This window comes from Orycteropus afer, unplaced genomic scaffold (genome assembly GCF_000298275.1).
Source record: "Orycteropus afer afer isolate SDZICR_OR568_19922 unplaced genomic scaffold, OryAfe1.0 scaffold00045, whole genome shotgun sequence".
In the NCBI taxonomy this organism is placed as follows: domain Eukaryota; kingdom Metazoa; phylum Chordata; class Mammalia; order Tubulidentata; family Orycteropodidae; genus Orycteropus; species Orycteropus afer.
The window spans coordinates 10,768,117-10,789,631 of NW_006921632.1; the positions used below are offsets into that span (position 1 = coordinate 10,768,117).

General features: G+C 37.2%; 1 protein-coding gene across 1 annotated transcript in view; it reads right to left on the reverse strand.

The window, feature by feature from the left end:
• TMEM117 (transmembrane protein 117) overlaps window positions 1-21,515 on the reverse strand; it is a 753,498-nt gene that overhangs the window by 157,300 nt on the left and 574,683 nt on the right. The window contains 1 exon segment of the mRNA XM_007937920.1: window positions 5,659-5,818. Coding sequence (XP_007936111.1) covers window positions 5,659-5,818 — 160 coding nt within the window.

The window sequence follows — 21,515 nt, forward strand, 5'->3', positions numbered from 1 at the left end:
AGCTCTGGTAGTGTAGTGCCTAAGGCACTTGACTGCTAACCAGAAAGCTGGTGGTTCAAACCCCCCAGCCACTCTTTGGAAGGAAGATGGGGCAATCTACTTCTGTAGTGATACTGCCTCAGAAACCCAAGGAGGGATCGCTATGTGTCGGGTCCCACTTGACGGCACACAACAACAACAACAACTATGCAACTACAAGTACTTCATGGACTGTATCTTATTGATCTTTGAATTCCCTTCCTTCTGTCTTCTATCCTCAGGACTTGATGCATATTCATAAGTGTTTTCTAAACTTACGGAAATAAACTGAGTTCCTATCTTGATGCTTATGATGTTACACCCAGCTGGAAAAAAAAAAAAAAGTTTTCTTTCATTATTCTGCCTTTTCAAACTCTAGTTGCTCTTCCAGTCTCATCTCTCCTTGAAGTTTTCACTCACTATTCTGGTCTACACACTGATCTCTTTCTTTTTTGAACTCCTATGATGGTTTATTTTTCTTCTTCTTCTATTTTTAATGACTTACTTGTATAGCACCTCATATTTTTAATTTTTATATGTCTTAGAAGGAGCTCTGGTAGTGTAGTGGTTAAGGCATTTGACTGTTAACCAGAGGTTGGTGGTTCGAACCCACTAGCTGCTGGAAGGAAGATGGAGCTATCTGCTTCAGTAAAGATTTACAGCCTTTGAAACCCAATAGGGGTTGCTATGAGTCGGAATCAACTCAATGGCATTGAGTTTGGGTTTGTTTTTTTTTTTGTATGTGTCTTAGATGTATGTTTTCCTCAATTTAGCAGAGGAGGTAGGTGGATGGGACATAACTACAAATCAAGTATTTATGAAATGAATTAAAGAAATATATAAAAATCAAATGAAATAATAAATATTAAATGGGATATGAGATAAGATTTTCCTCAGAAGGAAATTTTCTTTATAATTTATTTCTCATATCCCATAGCAATGTGTGATTTATGTAAGTCATGTTATAGCTTATTGGCATCTATTTATGCCTTAGTTCTAGTGACTGTATGAAGAACACAAAAATGTGATGTGAAAGTCATCTTAACAATAAATGCAGAAAAACCCCATTTAGTGAATAATCATGAATTATAATTTTTAAAATCAGAATTGGCCCACTGATTTTGTCTAAGTGAATCTTTGACAGATACAGGACCAAATTTTAATGATTTCTTTTATTTTTTGAACCAAGAATTAAAATCCTTTCCATAGTATTAGCGGGATTCTCCTACCATTAGAAAAGCCGAGTGTCAATTGCTGTTAAATCACTTAAATGATTCAAACAAGGACAAATCTTTTAAAGAAACTACTTGCCCTATATCCATTTATTTTGCTACTTTTCTCATTTTAATTCCCCTGAAATATTTGAATATGGCCTGAATTAGATCATAGCTTATTTGGGCATAGATTGTTAGAATATCTGAAATACAGATTTTCAAATGTCTCAAATACATATGTCTGCCAGAGCTCCATTTCCTTATATTGACTCTCTTGTTATATGCACTAGTTTCAAGAACTTTAACATGATGCTCCCAAAAGGAGTTTGCCTGTAAGATTTGGTACAACGTGCAACTTTTTATCCTCATCACATTATTACTGTGGGCCTACTCTTGCCTCTATAGGGCACTATGCTAGTGAGATACCAGGGATACTAAGAATTATAAGCTATGGTTCCCGCTCTGTTGTGTAGTACCAGTTGCCAGAGCCAATTCTGACTCATGGACACCCCCTGTGTGTCAGAGTAGAACCATGCTGCTCCACAGGGTTTTCAATGACTGGTTTTTTTGGTAGTAGATTGTCAGGCCTTTCTTTCAAGATGCCTCTGGGTGGAATTAAACCTCCAACCTTACAGTTATCAGCTGAGCATGTTATCCATTTTCACCACCCAGGGACTTCTGCTATATAGAGCAGGAACAAGTAAAATGTCTATTTGCAGTTCAGATGAAAGATGCTATATGCATCGTAAAAAGGAAGTAATCATGCGGCTTTAATGAAAAGGGAATTGTAATGGTCTTAACTGGTAGAATCTAAATCACTAGAGCAGGAGAGAGAGATGCACTCTGCGGAGGAAAAAGAGGCTCACAAACATCCAGGACATAAATATGTTATGGATACGGACAAAGCTACAAGTCCTTTAGTCTGGGATAGAACTAGTACAAAGGAAACTCATGGAAGAAAAAGCAGCCAGATTGTGAAGGGCACTGAAACAGAAAGCTCCCAGACTCTCAGAATTATTTGGCAATGAGAGTCACTGACAATATTTACTCTTGAGATGTGACATGTCCAATCTGGCACTAAAGATTGGAAGGGTGAGGTTGTAGGGTGAAATACACAGGGTATATGGTACAAGGGGATGTCTGGAGGCAGAAAGTTCCATAGGAGATTATTGCACAGTAGTACAGAGGGGAGTCAGGGCTGAAAGGCTGACAGAGAGAATGAGAAGGAAGGATTAGAATACAAAAGACATAGGAAAAGACAAATCAGCCAACTTGGGTGGCATGCTGAGTGTTGGGAAGGAGATAAATGAAACGGTTAAGGGAGCTAAACTTTTTGGTCTCATTTTCCACTCCTCTTTGAATTAATCCATTGCTATCAACTCCAACTCATAGCAACTTATAGGACAGAGTAGAACTGGCTCATAAGATTTCCAAGGCTGTAGTCTTTACAGAGCAAACTGCCACATATTTCTCCTGCAGAGCTAGTGGTGGATTCGAACTGCTGACCTATTGGTTAGCAGCTGAGCACTTAACCACCACACCACCAGGACTCCTTTTTCCTCTTTGTATTCCAAAACCAAACCAAACCACTGCCATTGAGTTGATTCCGCCTCAAAGTGACCCTGCAATTCAGAGTAGAACTACCCCATGGGGTTTCCAAAGCTGTACATCTTTATGGAAGCAGATGGCCTCATCTCTCTCCCACGGAGTGGCTAGTGGATTTGAATCACTAACCTTTCTGGTTAGCACCTGAATGCTTTAACCATTATGCCAACAGAGCTTATTCTTTGTATTCGACACCTACACGGTTGCTTTTAAGGCTCAACCTCTTCCTATTCTTTTAGGACTGTCCCATCCCCGCAGCCTCCCATGTTTCCACTAGAGCCAGTCAGTTCAGACACAGGCATGGGACAGTCCATGTGCCTATCAGTTCCTTCCCAGGGATCTGGAATTCAGCCTGACAGCCAGAGGTTGGTTCCCCTCTAACGTGTTGGCAGTGCTCACTTCCTTCCATGTAAGCTGGGAAGCTAAAAAAGCAGCTTTGCAGTGAGAGAGAAAAAGAAGGCAGAAATGAGAGACAAAGAAAGTAGAACTGAAAAGTAAAAGTGGGAGAAGGAGAGAAAAGCCTGTCTAGGTTCTCTGTTATACTTTAGTCCCTGCTTCTGTACATCCCAGCAGCTCTGGTAGCATAGTGCATAAGGCATTTGACTACTAACCAGAAGGCTGGCAGTTCAAACCCTCCAGCCACTCCTTGGGAGGAAGATTGGGCAATCTACTTCCGTAGTGACTCGGAAACCCGAGGAGGGGTTGCTATGAGTTGGGTCCGACTAGACAGCACATAACAACAACAACACATCCCTTCTTTTGATGAAGCTGGCTTGGCAGGGTTATTGTTACTTGTAGCCAAAATGATCCAAACTGATATATTCCTCAGTACAAGCTCTCCTTCTTCAGTCAAAGGGTCCTCTGGCTACACTCTAACTCTGGCCTTTACAGGCATTAACATTTTTATGTCATTTCCTTCATCCGGAATGTCTTTCCCTTTCCAATGCCACTGACCCTGTCTGCATAAATCATGGCTATCCTTCCTTTCCTCCATCTGTCTTTATTTGTTAAATACTTGTTGAGGAAGTCCACAAATTGCAATGTTATTGCATTTTTTCCCTTTTAAGTTCCAATTATTTTTGGAACTTATTGGAAGAATAATGAAGATGTATATAAAAAGGGTAGAATACAGCAGATAGAAGTGGGCAATGAGAAAATTTATGTTCTTACCTATATAAATTTAAGGAAATTCCGAGAGCCAATGGTCTACTAGGCTAGTTATGCCTTCATTTCTAAGGTAGACTCAGAGAGAAACCAGTAGGCCACTTGCCAAAGCTATGTTTTACACTAAAAAGTATATTAGTTAGCAGTATTAGATGGAAGAAGATAAAAATGACCCTTGCATGAGATAATGCATGATAAATTATTGCAGAGGTACTATAAATGAAATTTTGTAAGTATCTACAGAAGGTGCTATAGCTAGTGAGAGGCAGATCTGGAAGCTTTGATTCCATGCTCAGTGTTTTCTCCACTAGGCCAAACCACTCCATTGGAAATAAAAGAACAAAAGAAAATGTATCAATTTTTAGATGATACAACAATAAAATTCAACTGTATATATTTAAGTATCTTTTTAAAAACTACAATATATTTTAAATTAACATCCATTAGAGGGGTAATATGCTCAAGGGAAATATCTTGAACCTAATATTCAGAGTATATTATACAAAAAAAAAAAAAAAGATTATTATTTTCTTCTAAGACACTACAGAATATCTTTTATGAAGGCCCATCTTTGCTTCCAGAAATCAGAAAAACAATCTGCTATACGATGAAATCTCCCATAAATTCAGAGTACAATGAGTCTCCTTTCCCTTTAGCAATGGCAGCCTTAGTGACTGAAAATCTCTCTGGAGATGAAAAAACAAAATTGCCTCATGAAAACAATAAGAAAATGCCTAGCAAATGGATGGACATTTAATGGACAAGATAAAGTGCCAAGAAATAGCTAATGTCTCACTCTGATCCACTGAAAAGAACACTCTTAAGATCCCAAAGTATTCACACCAGGAGATTACCAGGAGTAACACTGGTTAGGGCTAAGCTATTGTACAAATAATCTGTTCCTAAGCAGGACAGAAATACTGTTTACATGAAAATGGAATACTCTCTGGTGAATACTGAAAGAAAGTGATAATTTCCGTAACCAGAAAAAGCCTTTTTACATCATTCCATTTCAACTATTATAAAACCCTGAGTTGCTTGGGCAATTGCTTTTACCTGCTTTGCTGGCTTTCTAGCATCCTCATCTCTGCAGCTTTCCAGTTACTAAATGGCAGGGGGTTTTTCTGTTACTGTTTTTTTTTGTTGTTGTTGTTATTGTTTGTTTGTTTGTTTTTTACCCTGAAGCCTTGGCAGAAAACATCAGCATATTGTACGGTTTCTAACGACCAACCTTGCAATGTTCGTAAAATGAATTCTTGATGCCCTTATGATGAGAGTTCTGGTGGCGTAGTGCCAAAGGCATTTGACTGCTAACCAGAAGGCTGGTGGTTCAAACCCACCAGCCACCCCTTGGAAGGAAGATTGAGCAATCTACTTCCATAGAGATTCCACCTTGGAAACCCAAGGAGTAACTACTATGAGTAGGAACCAACTTGATAGCAGTGAGTTTGGCTTTTTTTTGGTTGATGGTAATAGACCAATTGACCTCCCTCCAGTTCAATTGCTGAAAATATGATCAGAGAAGACCTCATCAATAGCAACTGTAAACTATGCATTCCTCTAGCTTTCTGGAACCTGTCTCTGTAAAGTGTTTTTTATACTTACGATAACGTATAGAGTGACTTTACAAAACAGAGAGGAATACAAGGACACTTACCTGCATCACAATGAGAAGGTCAAAGACTAAGATGAAAGAAGCCAGGAATGCTCTGGAAACTTCATCGCTGGGCAAAAATCCCCGATTCAACTTGTCCCAGCTGATCCAGTCAGTTGTGATGACAAGTACAACTACAGAAGTCAGAGTAAAAAGAACCGTCCTGCAAGAAACAAGACATTAAGAACATTAGAAATCTATAGGTAGTGGAGACTGTGTATTTTCTGTGATATATTAAATGTCTACCTCTTGCCAAGTATCTATCCCAAGGTATATTCACCAAATAGAAGAGAAAAGAAGTACATTAAGAGCTTCTTTCAAAAGCAATTAGAAAATAGTATGATAGCATCTCTTCCAAGATTTTCCCTGAAGAACATTAAGAAAATGATTATGAGACAAATAATTAACAACAAAAATACAAATGACCTTGGTTAGTGTAATATGTATCTCAAAGGGAATACTGGTATGTTGTTGAAAAAGTTATTTGCAACGAAAAAGTCTTTGGTGTTACAAAATTCCATCATGCAATCTCTGGAGTTGTTTTTATAACCAAGGTCATATATTCCAGTTATTAATCCTTCTTTGTTCCCAACTTCTGCTTCCAATTATCAATTATCTGTAATTATCAATACATCTCGATTACGTGTTTGATCATTTTCAGACTACAAAGTTTATAAACAATCTTCAATTTCTTCATTGGGTTTCTGAATTAATAGTCATATGAACTGGTCTTCCTTATAGAAGCCATGAATATATACACTTGCTCAGGTAGACGCACAGCTGGATGCACTGGTATGACCATGTAGGCTGATGAATAACTGGGGTTCCAATTCTCTCAAGTTTCTGCTTCCTTACCTCCTAACTTCTTCAACAGAATCCCCCACCTCCCTATTATCCAGAAACCCCCCTCAAAAACAACAACAACAAAAAAAAAAAAACAACCCAAACTCACTGTACAGTGTTAACCTCTGGGACAGCAGTGGTACCAGGCACCAAGCACTTTACTTCTGCTCGACGGTAGCATTCTTTCTATTGGTCAGAGCCTAATCTATAAGTTGCTATTTTTTTCTATCACCCCAGCACTTTCACCAAGAGATACCTGGTCTTCCCTTTGTAACAATAGATGACTACCCAGAAATTAGTTGTTACTTCACTGGTCTAACTATGCAAACTAATACTATGAAATCAGACACTCATTCAAAGGCACATTTTAGGTGCCTCATTTATTACAAGATTTATAAAAGAGTTATTCTTATTCATGTTAATATTCTCATTGTGAATAAAGTCATTAAATTAATCATTAAAACTTTTTGTTATAATTTGGCACATACCTTGGTAATTAGAATTTATCAAGAAAGTCTATTGTGTGTAGATTTTCTGAGAGCAAATCTGCACTGATTCACCTCTTAGATGTTTGCTTTTTTTGATACATTTCTTTTATTCAACCTATAATTCCCTTTCTAAGAGCTCCTTGTAGGTGTTTTCCTGGCTTTACTACGTACTTCTGTTTTGACAAAGAATATTGTTACAGATCTCAAGAAAAAGTTACTGGTAACACTTTATTACTCCAAAGGGAAATTAAAGGAGGTACTCTGTCTGATATTTAATATTTAATACCACAAAAAGAATAAAAATGGCTATCATTAAATATGAATGCATACAGCTCAGAGAAGCAGCTCTAAAAAATAAAGTCTCAAGAGAATGGAGGGAAGAAAAGGAAAAAGAGGACTAAAATACATTAATTGGTAAAATCATCTCCAAAATTATGCTAAGTGTCTTACCTATATATAGTTGGAGAAGTCAATATATTAAATTTGGTTTATTTTTATTATCCATTTCTTGAAAAACTTAGATTTCATCATGCTATGAAAATTCAGTCAAAACTATCAGTTTAAAAGAGCCAGTAGGTTGGGTTGAACAAAAAGTTACTTATACATAAAACTGTTATGAAAGAAACACTAATAGTAGCAAATTACTATTACAGCTATATGGCACTTATAAGGTGCCAGCCACTTGGGTAAGCGCTTTCCACAAACACACTTGTATAATCCTTACCACAACCCTATTATCACCACCCCTGATTTACAGTGTAGAAACTGAGGCACAGAGAGGGTAAATAACCAACTCATGTCACAGATTCTATGTGATATAAAAATATATGACATAAACTATATAAGATGATTTAAATGCAAGCCAATTCATTCCAGCCTGTGTTCAGAAGCACTGTAAACACTGTGTTTCATAGAAAACACTTAATTATAACCCTCCTATCACTATGTTTTTCTTTCTTGGTTACTATGTTTATAGCTAATAGCTTATTTATGTTCATTTTTCATCACATGTATAATATTGAAAAACTATCACCCCAAAGTAGTTACACTGAAAAGTAAAACTGACAAAGAACAGTTAAAAGCAATAGTTTCATGACAGTGAAAATGGAACCTCAGGGATGTTGGCTACTGAGGCAAAATACTTTGGTTTTTATTTAACCAATATGGTTGAAAAGATGTTTACACTGGACCATGATTCTTGGGGAGTTCCAGCTTCTTATTTTAAGTAGCATCCAATTAAACAGTTATCTGGATTATTTTCCTTTCAGGCTGCAATCAGAACCAGCATGACATACTGGCTCATCAATTCCACTCTCCTCTGGTTTCTGGCCACCAGTCAAATGGAAAGAACTCATACATAATGATCAGCTTGAGTGGTTAATATCTTCCCTTTCATGTTTTCAAATTTCCAGTAGTTTGTTTCCTTTTCCTCAATTACTTCTAATACCTCTTAGATTAATAGGAATTAGCATGTGAGACAAAGAAGGATTGAGAGTTTTTCTAATCCAATGGTTCCCCGTCTCTGCAGTGGTGCTTGCAAGTCACAGAATTGTTGCTAAGGATGTGTGAATTGTCATGTGCACCAAATGTTTTTGGTAAACTGAACAAATAAAGTGGTTCCAGAAAGTTTAGGGGGCTTTCATGTGTCACACAGCCTGCCAGGTGATAGAATTATGATTAAGAAATTAAATCTGTTAACTTCGAGTAAGGAGTCACTCCATAACAAACCACATTTTCTCTTCAACTAACACTTTTCAGAAAACCTGAAAAATTTAATATCATCTTAATTTAATCTGTTGGAAACAACTCATTTGGTAGCCTAGTCAAATATCTATTGTATATCACAGTTAGAAAAAATGTAGCATGTGTATATAAATCTAGGTAATCCCTAAATCTTACTTTAATACATACTTTTAACCATTCCTTTATCCTAACTTCTGTATTTTTTATTATGAACTTTTGTCTTAGTAACTAGATTCGTTGATATTATTTTCTTCTTCCATTCATAACTGCTTTAAGATGGATTTATTGAGTATCCCACCACCCATCTGACAGCTGGTTGTACTGTGGTGGTTTGTGTGGACACTATGCCATTGGTATTTCAAACACCTTCAGTGTCATGTATTGTGTACAGGTTCAATGGAACTTTCAGATGAAGAAAAACTAAAAAGAAAATTCTGATGATCTACTTACAAATATTAGCCAATGGAAACACTATGTGTCACAACAATCATGAAGATGGTTCAGGATCAGGCAACATTTAGTTCTATTATACATAATGTCACCATGAGTTGAAGCCTAACTCAATGGAATCTAACAATGATAACAACAATGAGTAGTTAAATAACCTGAAAGCTGGCAGTGAATCAAGCAAGAGAAGGACTGGTATTAGCTTTGGATTATCCACATAAGACTGAATTATTTAGGATTAACTGTCACACAATTTCCACCAGCCTCTCCTCGGAAGGAAGGTTGGGCAATCCTACTTCTGTAGTGATACTGCCTCGGAAACCCAAGGAGGGGTCACTATGAGTCGGGGCCGACTCGATGGCGCATAACAACAATAACAACATCACACAATTTCATTTTGATTAAAAGTGTATGAATCACCAAACTAATACATTATAAATTGAACCAGATGAAACTGTCAAAATTTGACCATTTTTTCCTCACCAAAAAGCAATTTCATGTCATTCAACATAATAAATACACTTTTATGTGTTTTAACATATTAGTTATCATTCATATTCCAAAGTGTTTACCATCTTTGATTATAGTCATCAATATTATATTCCTTTCTGATCATGCTGAAAATATCACTATAAAGAGTTGGAATATAAAACAATAGTAATAAAAATCTTTATAGAAGGTAAAAATTAGTGTTATTTCTTGCTACAATACTCATGCTAAAATATTGGAACTACATACAAGTCAGATCATATTTCATAATTTCTCATAAAAAACAAAGATCTGTGAATCCAATTAAAAATGAAAAACAATAAAATAACATATGAGTTGAGATAGTAAATTTAATTTTACAATAAAATTATGATATAGGCTCATATTTCAAAGTGCTAAATACATAAAATGAAATATTACAAGGCAATGGAATTTAAAATGATGTAATATCTTAATTTTTAACCGTGTTGTTAAGAGAAAAATATAAAACAAGCTGACATAAGCTGAAGAATATTTTCCTTCAATTTTTATTGCAAAATCAAGAACCAGTTCAAACATGCATTTCCCCTCTGAACACTAAGTACCAGCACAATGAAGTCACAGATGGGCAAGAGAGAATGCCAACACTTTTCATTTTGCTTGTTTTAATTATCAAAGTTGCCTTTGAAAATCTGTGAGAAAAACAATCACCACTCAAGTACTCAAGCCAGTTCATCTTAAAATATGTGAGTTCATGCAGCCTCTCAGCCAGCTGGTGAAGTCAAAGTTTCTCCTTACTAAGACAGGAAGGATGTGGTTTGACTTCCTTTCGATCTCTTACTTTTGAGGTCAGAAAGTATCAAGGGACTATAAAAGTAATATTTGCTGAGTGACCCAGTGGAAGAGTATAGCTTCTCTATATGGCTTTCATTAAGTGAATGCCATTGCCAGTTCTCTGCCAATCTGAACACATTCATTACAATAGGATTCCTGAGAAAGGAGATACAGTTATTAACTCAAGTTATTTGTGGTTCCTTCTGGGATATGAAGTCTTTAAAGAAAATTATTAAACTCTAATGTTGTCTAACAAGCTATACATTTATGAGTTATTATTTTTATATCTCTCTATTACTCCACCAAGAAAAGTGCCTGGAACACAGTAGGAGTTCGAAAAGCACTGAACAAATTGAAGTGAAGAAATAACATGGTTACTCTTGTTTTTCAAAGTCCATAAAATAGATAGCTGAGAAAGATATCTCTGGGTCAGGATATCTGGCCTCAAAGATTATCATCTATGTGTACAGTGCCCCTGGTATCCTAATCTATTGAAATAATGCCCCCGGGAATTATGCAGTGCCCCATCACTGCAACCTTATGTGGGGCCTTGGGCAAGGCCAATTTTCATATACGATCAAGAAAATGACCATACTTCCCTTAGTGGTGCAAATTCCTCTACCTATGTCTGATTGACCTTTGTTTACGCAGACACATTAAAAAGTAACTTATTAGTGTAGTCTTTGTCAGGAGTAACCATTTTAATTTTTTTGTTTTTCCCAGTTTTAAACATTATTATTGAATTATGTCTCTGCAAAAGATGTGTTGAAGTCCTAACTCCTGGTACCTGTAAACAAGACCTTGTTTAGAAATAGTCTTTGAAGATGTTATCAGTTAACATGAGGTTCTACTAGAGTAGAATGAGTCCTGATCTAATGTTAGGAGTGTCCTTATAAAAGAAGAAAAGAGACACAGAGAGACAGGGCAGCCACGTGAAGATACACCTGCAAGCCAAGGAATGCCTGGGTCTACCAGAAGCTAGAAGAGACAAAAAAGAATCTTCCCCTACAAACTTTAGAGAGAGTAGGCCAGCAACAAGATTTCTAGCCTCTTAAAGTGAAACAATAAATTTCTGTTGTTTAAAGACAATCACTTTTTGGTACTTTGTTATAGCAGCACAAGGAAACAAATACAGGTATAGAGTTAAAAACATGTGATAAGAGAAATAATACTCAGTAGAATATAAGGTCCACCAAATGCCTGTCAGTTTGGTGTACTATGTTGGACTGCATTTTGCTGTGAGGCTGGAGGCCTCAGTATTTCAAATACCAGCAGATCACCCACAGTGGACAAGTTTCAGCTGATCTTCCAGACTAAGACAGACTTGGAAGAAGGAAGGGGCCATGCACTTCTCAAAGTACTGGCCAGTGAAAACCTTATGAATAGCAATGAAACACTATCTGATATATTACTGGAAAATCTTATGGATAGCTTTGACACACTGTCTGAGATAGTGCCAGAAGATGAGTCCCTCAGGTCAGAAGGCATTCGAAATACAACTGGGGAAGAGCTGTTTCCTCAAAGAAGAATCAACCTTAATGATGTGGATGGAGTAAAGCTTTCAGGACCTGCATGTGCTGATGTGACAGGATTCAAGATGGGAAGAAACAGCTGCAAACATCCATTAATAATCAGAACATGGGGTGTACAAAGTATGAATCTAGGAAAATTGGAAATTGTCAAAAATGAAATGGAATGTATAAAGATTGATATCCTAAGAATTAGTGAGTTGAAATGGACTGATACTAGCCATTTTGAATCAGACTATCACATGATCTACTATACTGGGAATGACAAATTAAAAAAGAAGGGCATGGCATTCATTGTCACACACACACAAAAAAAAATGTTACAAGGTCTATTCTAAAGTACAATGCTGTCAGTGATAGGATAATATCCATAAGCCAACAAGGAGGACCAGTTACTACTACTACTAGTCACATTTATGCACCAACCACCAAAGTCAAAGACGAGGATATTGAAGATTTTTACCAATGTGTGTAGTCTGAAATTGTCCAAACATGCAATCAAGATGTATTGACCATTACTGATGATTGGAAGGTGAAAGTTGGAAACAAAGAAGAATCACCAGTAGTTGGAAATTATGGCCTTGGTGAAAGATATGACATGAGAGATTGCATGACAGAATTTTGCAAGACCAAGGACTTACTCATTGCAAATACCTTTTTTCAACAACATAAACAGCAGCTATACACGCAAACCTCGCTAGACAGAGTACACAGGACTCAGATTGACTACATCCGTGGAAAGAGGCAATGAGGATCTCAATATCTTCAGCCAAAACAAGGCCAGGAGCTGACTGTGGAACAGATCACCCACTGCTCATATGCAAGTTCAAGCTGAAGTTGAAGAGAATTAAAATAAGTCCAAGAGAGCAACACTATGACCTTTATTACATCGCACCTGAATTCAGAGATCATCTAAAGAACAGATATGACGCATTGAACACCAATGACCAAAAACCAGGTGAATTGTGGGACGACATAAAGAACATCATACATGAAGAAACCAAAAGGTCATTAAAAATACAGGAAAGGAAGAAAACACCAAAATGGATGTCAGAAGAGACTCTGAAACTTGCTCACAAATAGAGAGCAGCTAAAGCAAATGGAAGAAATGACAAGATAAAAGAGTTGAACAGAAGATTTCAAAGACCAGCTCGAGAAGACAAAGTCAATTATTATAATGAAATGTGCTAAGACCTAGAGCTAGAAGGCCAAAATCGAAAAACATGTTCAGCATTACTCAAGCTGAAGGAACTGAAGAAAAAATTCAAGCCTCAAGTCGCAATATTGAAAGATTTTATGGGAAAAATATTGAATTGTGCAAGAAACATCTAAAGAAGATGGAAGGAATACACAGAGTCACTGTACCAAAAAGAACTAGTTGATGTTCATCTATTTCAGAGGTAGCATAAGATTAAGAACCAGTGGTGCTGAAGGAAGAAGTCAAAGCTTCACTAAAGGAATTGGCAAAAAAACAAGGCTCTAGTAATTGACAGAATACCCATTGAGATGTTTCAACAAATGGATGCCATGCTGGAGGCACTTATTCATCTATGCCATGTAATTTGGAAGACAGCAACCTGACCGACTGACTGGCATAGATCCATATCTGTACTCATTCCAAGGAAAGGTGATCCCACAAAGTGTGGAAATGATCAAATATCATTAATACCACATACAAGCAAAATCTTGCTGAAGATAATTCAAAATGGTTGCAGCAGTATATTGACAGGGAAATTCCAGAAATGCAAGCTGGATTCAGAAGAAAACATGGACTGAGGGATGTCATTGCTGATGTCAGATGGATCTTGGTTGAAAGCAAATACCAGAAAGATGTTTACTTTTGTTTTATTAAGTATGCAAAAGCATTCAACTGTGTGGATCCTAACAAATTATGGATAACATTGAGAAGAATGGAATTCCAGAACACTTAATTGTACTCATGAGGAACCTGTACATAGGCTAGGAGGCTGTCATTTGTACAGAAGAAGGAGATACTGCATGGTTTAAAATCAGGAAGGGAGTACATCAGGGTTGTATCCTTTCACCATACTTATTCAATCTGTATGCTAAGCAAATAATCCAAGAAGATGGACTATATGAAGAATAGCATGGCTTTAAGATTGGAGGAAGACTCCTTAACAACATGCAATACACAGACAACACAACCTTGCTTACTGAAAGTGAAGGTTCACTGCAGTCTACATTATGGATTATACCTCAACATAAGGAAAATGAAAATCCTCAAAAAAGGACCAATAAGTAGCATCATAAACAAATGGAGAAAAGATTGAAATTGTCAAGGATTTCACATTACTTGGTTCCACAATCAACACCAATGGAAGCAGCAGTCAGGAAATCAGATAACATACTGCACTGGGCAATCTGCTGCAAAAGATCTCTATAAAGTGCCAAAGAGAAAGGATGTCTCTTTGCACACTAAGGTGTGCCTAACCCAAGCCATAGTATTAAAAAAAAAAAAAAAATTATTGTGATTTGGGTGAAAGTTTCCCGAGTAAATCCATTTTTCATACAGGCATTCACATACACTTTGTCTCATGACATTGACTGTAATTTTCCACAATGCAACAGCTCGCTTCCCGCTTTCTCCCCATAGTTACCTCATCCCTGTGTTCTTCGCTCAATGCACTACGGCCCCCCAAGTTGTCTTCTGTGCATACACAGCCCTTTTATTCTCACATGATTGATATCTGCAAGGAATGTATTTATCTAATATAAATGTTAAGCTCATATACCTGACTTTTGTTTGGCTGGAAGCCATAGAAGTGGGCTCAATTCCAGACCTGAAGGGCAGCTAGGGACCATAGTCTCAGGCGTTTCACAAGGTTCTATCAGACCAGCAAGCCTGCTTTTTTTCCTTTAAAAAAAAAATGATTTTGAGTTTTGTTCCACATTGTTCTCCCACTCTATCCAGGATCTCCTACATAGATCCATATATCCCCCTCCAAGTGGTTGACCTTGACGGCTAACCAGAAGGCTGGTGGTTCAAACCCACCAGCCACTCCTCGGAAGGAAGGTTGGGCAATCTACTTCCGTAGTGATACTGCCTTGGAAACCCAAGGAGGGGTCGCTATGAGTCAGGTCTGACGCAATGGCAAATAACAACAACAACAACAACAACAACAAGTGGTTGACAGTGGTAGCTGGGCACCATCTAGTTCTTCTGGTCTCTCATACTCATATAGGCTGAGGATTGCATGGTGTTCCAGTCCCTTGGACTAATTGTTTCCCTGAGTCTTTGGTTTTCTTCATTCTTCCTTGCTCTGGAGGAGGAGAGACACATCATTGCATCTACATGGCTGCTTGCAAGCTTTTAAGATCCTAGTTGCTACTTGCCAAAGTAGAATGTGCAGTAATGTTTTTGTGTAGTAGGTTATGCCAACAAGTCATGGTATTTTCAATAGCTTCATATGCATGTGAAAGCTGGACAATGAATAAGGAAGATCAAAGAATAAGGAAGCAAAGATGCTTTTGAGTTGTGGTGTTGGTGAAGAATACTGAAAGTACCATGGACTCCCCAGAAGAATGAACAAGTCTGTCCTGGAGGACAGGCAGCCAGAATGCTCCTTGGAAGCAAGAATGGCCAGACTTCTTCTGACCTACTTTGGTTATGTTGTCAGAACAGACCATTTCCTAGAGAAGAATATCATGCTGGGTAAAGTGGAGTGTCAGCGAAACAAGGGAAGGCCCTCAGTGAGATGGATTGATACAGTGGCTGCAATGATGGGCTCAGATATAACAAGGATTGTGTGGGTGGTGCAGGACCAGGCATGTTCTATTCTGTTGTACACAGGGTCACTATGAGTTGGAGCTGACTAGACAGCACCTAACAACAACAACAACAGATTGTTAGGTCCTTAGAATATGGGCTGTGTCATTCATTAACAAATGACATTGGAGAATGACTCACACACAGATGCTCAATAAATCACTGAAGGGATAAATGCATCTATTTATTTTGGGGTAAATAATGCTCATTCCTTAACCTTCACCAATCTCAGATGCTCCTGCCATTAATGGTACTTCCTCCAGTGCTTAGAGGTAAAAAAGAGGCCTGAATAGGGCACAATTAGTTGGATGAGCCTAATAAGCGTGGTAATGCTGTGTATCTCTTAACAAACTCACCAGCCCGGTTTTTCTTCCTAATGAATTACCTGTACTTACTAAATAATTCACCAATTCAACAGATAGAAATTAATAATATTTTCTCTACTGATCTTTACCCCAGGTATAAATATGACCACAAGCTCAGTAATAAAAGTGGTAATAAATATAAAACTACATATAAATTACCCATTACATATTTTAGGTACCATCTCAAACAATGCTTGAAGACAATATATCTCAGGAGACTATCCATTAAGAAAAATGTTTTAGGAACTTTTCATAGTATTTCTAGAAGGGAACATATTTTCAATAACCATGTTGTTATTGTAGTTGTCATTGAGTCAATTCTGACTCATGGAGACCCTACGTATGTAGAGAAGACTGCTCCATAGGGTGTTCCAGGCTGCAACCTTTGGAAGCAGGTCACCAGGCCCGTCTTCTGAGGCACCTCCAGGTGGATTCAATCCACCAACCCTTTGGCTAGTAGTCAAGTGCTTAACCATTCATACTACCCAGGGACTCCTCAATCATAAGCACATGATATAATAGCCAGCAAAGAAAATATTATGAACAAACAATACTTTTCTGCTATGAAGGAATTTATAAAATAGACAACAGGAACAAAGAAAATTCCTAACATTAAACAAAAATATTTAAAGAAGGTAATATCATACCACAATATGAGATCAAAGAGATAGTATTAGGATTCAGGATAAAGGTCACACTTCATTCTTAAATTCTAAGGGAAAAGGTAAAAATCAGCAGCTCAGTCTTTGTTACTGTAGATACATATTTAGTTGATCAAGCCCTGGTGGTTCAGTGGTTAAGTGCTCAGCTGTTAACAAAAATGGTGGTTGGTGGTTCAAATGCAGCAGCCACTCTGTAGGAGAGAGATGTGGCAGTCTGCTTCCATAAAGATTTATAGCCTTGGAAACCCTATGGGGCTGTCCTACTCTGTCCTACAGAGTTGCTAGGAGTTGTCAGACTTAACTCAATGGTTGTTGTTGTTGTTATGTGCCGTCGAGTCGGCCCCGACTCATAGCGACCCCTCCTTGGGTTTCCGAGGCAGTATCACTACGGCAGTAGGACTGCCCAACCTTCCTTCCGAGGAGAGGCTGGTGGGTTTGAACCACCAGCCTTCTGGTTAGCAGTCAAGTGCTTTAGCCACTATGCTACCAGAGCTCAATGGTAGTGGTACCAAATATTATTGGTACCAAATATTATTGGTACCAAATATTATTGGTTTTGGTTTAAGTATTTCATTTATCTTGGGAACTTGTGATGATTCTTTGACTTATTCAAGAATAATTCAGGACACACAGAAAACAAAAAGACTTCACTCCAAAACAGGAGTAGCACTAGTAAGCATGGGAATAGCTTATGTTTGATTTAATTAAGAATTTTAAAGGTATATCATCAACCTTTGGAATGAGCATTATTTACCCCAAAATAAATAGATGCATTTATCCCTTCAGTGATTTATTGAGCATCTGTGTGTGAGTCATTCTCCAATGTCATTTGTTAATGAATGACACAGCCCAATGGAGAATGTTGAAGCTGCATCAAAGTGTAACTTCATCAAGAATTTAGAAATCCCTTTGACAGAAAATGTTATATCAGGTCATGTACGAGATTGGAAAAGAATATTATTTTTTCACTAAGAAAATCATATTATCATGCATGCAAGGGCACATGGAATTCGAGAAACATTTATTGAGCATCTACCACGCCAAAGGCACAGAGTTAAATTATAAAGAGACAGTATAAAGTTCCTACCCTTAAGGAACTTGTGACTACTTTAAAAAGGATAATGTATAAATAATCATATCCCAACCATGATGCTATATAGAAGTATCCAAGAATATTTAATTAATATTTATTCATATATGAAGGTTGGCTAGGAAGTTTAATGAAATTAGAGATCTGAGAGATAAATAGATTTTCACAGTGGATGAATATTCCAGAGAGAAAGATAAACTTGAAAGAGAATAATGAATATGGTAGAGGGTGGTTAGCCAAGCACAGGGGGAAAGCAGCAAATATCTTCAAACTATAGAATGTGTGACTAAAAAGGTTGTAAAGCAAGAAGTATGAAAGAAAGCAGGAATGCTATATGAATTCTGTTTTGGAAAGTTGAATTTGAAAGGCTAGAAGGACATCTATAAAGAAATTAACAACAATCAGTAAGACAGCAGTCTGGACCAAGGAAAGGTCAGGTCCTGAATTTTGAGTCATTCAAATACAAGGAATTTTTAAAGCCATGGTGCTAAATTTTTTTCTTTCAGGCAAAAATTAAAAATGGATAGAATCTTGTAAGGCACCCTTTCTTATGGGTTATCTAGAGAAGAATGGAGACTGATAAGTTATGGCCAGCAATATGTGAAGACATCCAGAAGACAACAGTATTGTAGAAACCAGAGAAGAAGGAAATTTCAAGAATGAATACTACACAGAGATTATATGGCATAAAGATAAAGGATGGATCCTTGCTGAAGACACTTCTTCCTTCAAAACAAGATTGCTTTGACAGTTGCAAAACTGGATGTAAATATAGTTTCTAAAGGGAATTTTATAGATCTATATAAGATTACTAACCAATTGATCTTGGGTTAATCAAAGGGGACATTATTTGAGTGGAGCCTAACCTAATGATATGAGCCCCTTAAAAGCATAGTGTTTTCTTTGGCTGGTAGCAGAAAAGGCAGTCAAAGATATTAGAAAAGGAGGTTCTTTATTGCTGATATGGAAGGGTCATGGGGAAAGAACCTGAGAACAGCTTGTAGAAGTTAAGAGTGGTGCAATAGACAAACAGCAAGAAAATGAAGACTTCAGTCCTAGAACCTCAAGGAACTGAATGCTGCGAATGGTAGGAATGAACTTGGACCTCAAAGTCTAAATGAGAATTCAACAGCTGACTCTTTGATTTCAGCCTGAGCAGAAGACCCCGCCATGTCTTGCCAGACTTCTGACAGGCTAGAATTATGAGATAATAAAAAGAGTATTGTTTAAAGCCACTAGTTTTGTGGTCATTTAATCTGCAGCAACAGAAGTGCCTAAGGCACTTAACTGCTAACCAGAAGGCTGGCGGTTCAAACTCACCAACCATTCCTCGGAAGGAAGATTGCGCAATCTACTTCTGTAGAGATACTGCCTTGGAAACCCAAGGAGGGGTCACTATGAGTCAGAAATGACTTAACCACACATAACAACAACAACAACAACAAGAGGATTTAGGATTCTTTGGATCCTAAAATGATTGTTTACTGGAATTATTTCCAGGCTAGATATAGAAATGAAATGCTTAATTGTGATATGTAAGATTCGTAAGATCTACTAAAAATCTGTATCCATCTATACTGGAAAAATAAATCTAGGCTTCAGTGGAACATATATTCACAGGAAAATGCTCACTGAATTAGAGAAGCAAAATTAGCCTTGAAAGAAATCTGGTCCAGATGCTTGTCTTCAAGCAGATACATAATTATACAGGGAAGAACACATCTACGTTTTTTTCTTAAAATTTAACAAGAAAGAATAATACCTTCCAAGCTCATACAAACATACAAAAATGCTACATAATATCTAAATGCAATTTGTTAGTTAAATTGAACATAGCCCTAGAAGATTATTAGTCAAGAACTATTATGTGATAAAAACTTTCTATATACTTAAAAAGTAAACCCCATGAAGAAAACGAAGACATTGTTTCTAGTCCTGGCTAGTGGTACTGGGAAAAGTCAGTTGCCCTCTCAAGCTCAGTTTTGATCTCTGGAATGATGAAGATGCAGATGACGATAATGATAACAATAGCTAAAATGTATTTGTTGTTGTTATGTGCCATCAAGTAGGACCCAACTCATGCGACCCCTCCTTGGGTTCCTGAGGCAGTTTCACTATGGAAGTAGATTGCCCAACCTTTCTTCCAAGGAGTGGCTGGTGGGTTTGAACCACCAGCCTTCTGGTTAGCAGTCAAGTGCCTTAGGCACTATGCTACCAGAGCTCCCTAAAACGTACTAAGGACTTACAAATATATTACTATGTATATGTCCTGACTTAATTCTCACACCAATTCCTATGAGATAAATCACTAACCTCATTTTGCTTTAAGGGACATTAGACTTGAAAGATTAAATCACCTGTCTAACATCATAAATCTATTAAATAAGGAGCTTAGGTTTAAATCCAACTCTCTGTCTCTGGCACCCAAGCTTTTAGCTACTATGCTATTATTGACTTGTCTATGTATGACGTTGTGAAAATAATATGTGTAAAATAACACTGAAAAGTTTGAAATGTTATGTATTACTATATTTAAAGATGATAATCCAGTCATTCCTTAGCTTTCTTTCTCCATATTAACCAACAAGTGTTCAAAGAAAAACAAACAAGCAAATGAATCAGTTGCCATCAAATCTCTTTTCACCCATGGAAGCTCATATGTTTCAAGACAGAACTGTGTTCCATAAGATTTTCAATAGCTGTGACCTTTTGGAACCAGATCACCAGGACTTTCTTCTGAGGTGTCTCTGGGTGGATTCAAATGGTCAACCTTTGTGTTCCTAGTCCAGCACTTCTTCAAAGAGAAAGTTATTACAGATTTTCTCATTCACAAGTAGTTTGGGGAATTTTCCTTCAAATTATGAGACTGTTAAGCTTTTATTACAGATGATGTCTTTAACACACAAATACAGATTTCTCATTAGTAATAATCTTCTCTGCTTTTTAACTAGCATTAAATGATAACAGGGTCACCTTTTTCTGGATGTGAGTGTGTACTGGTGCAGATACAGAAATATATAATTTATCCTGATAGTGGCTTGAAGGGTATCATCCATCAACTTGGTGAAATGAGATGATTTTTAAAAGGTATCATCATATTATTATTTAATTTTGAGAAAACTGAAAGCTCTGCAGTCCTATCAGTCTCTGTTAGGTAGTTTCAAAAGTTTCTTATATAAAATTTGGATAAATTATACTTACCAGTTTAAAGTTATAAATTTCAGTCTGCTGGCCTCATTTCATTGAGCTTCAGCTTAAGCATTTAACTCTCTAACAACTACCACTTCCTTATTGAAGAATAAAGCCATCTGGAGACATTCTTCTTTCCTTTCCAGCTTAAGGATTTTATAAAGCCAAATACTGGTTTCCTCCAATTTCTTCCAATTATCACTGTAAGATTTATATAACCTATGCTGGTGCATGGATACTGTGAAATTGGTAATGCCACATGAATTTAAGTGCAGGTTTGGTAGCATGATGTGGGGGCTTCCTCAGCCTAATAAAGAATGCTGCAACGCACTGGATGGGAACCCATCAAATAAATATAAAAAGTCCCATGCTGCTTCTGCTGCGACAACAGTTCTCACTACTCATTATGGGATAT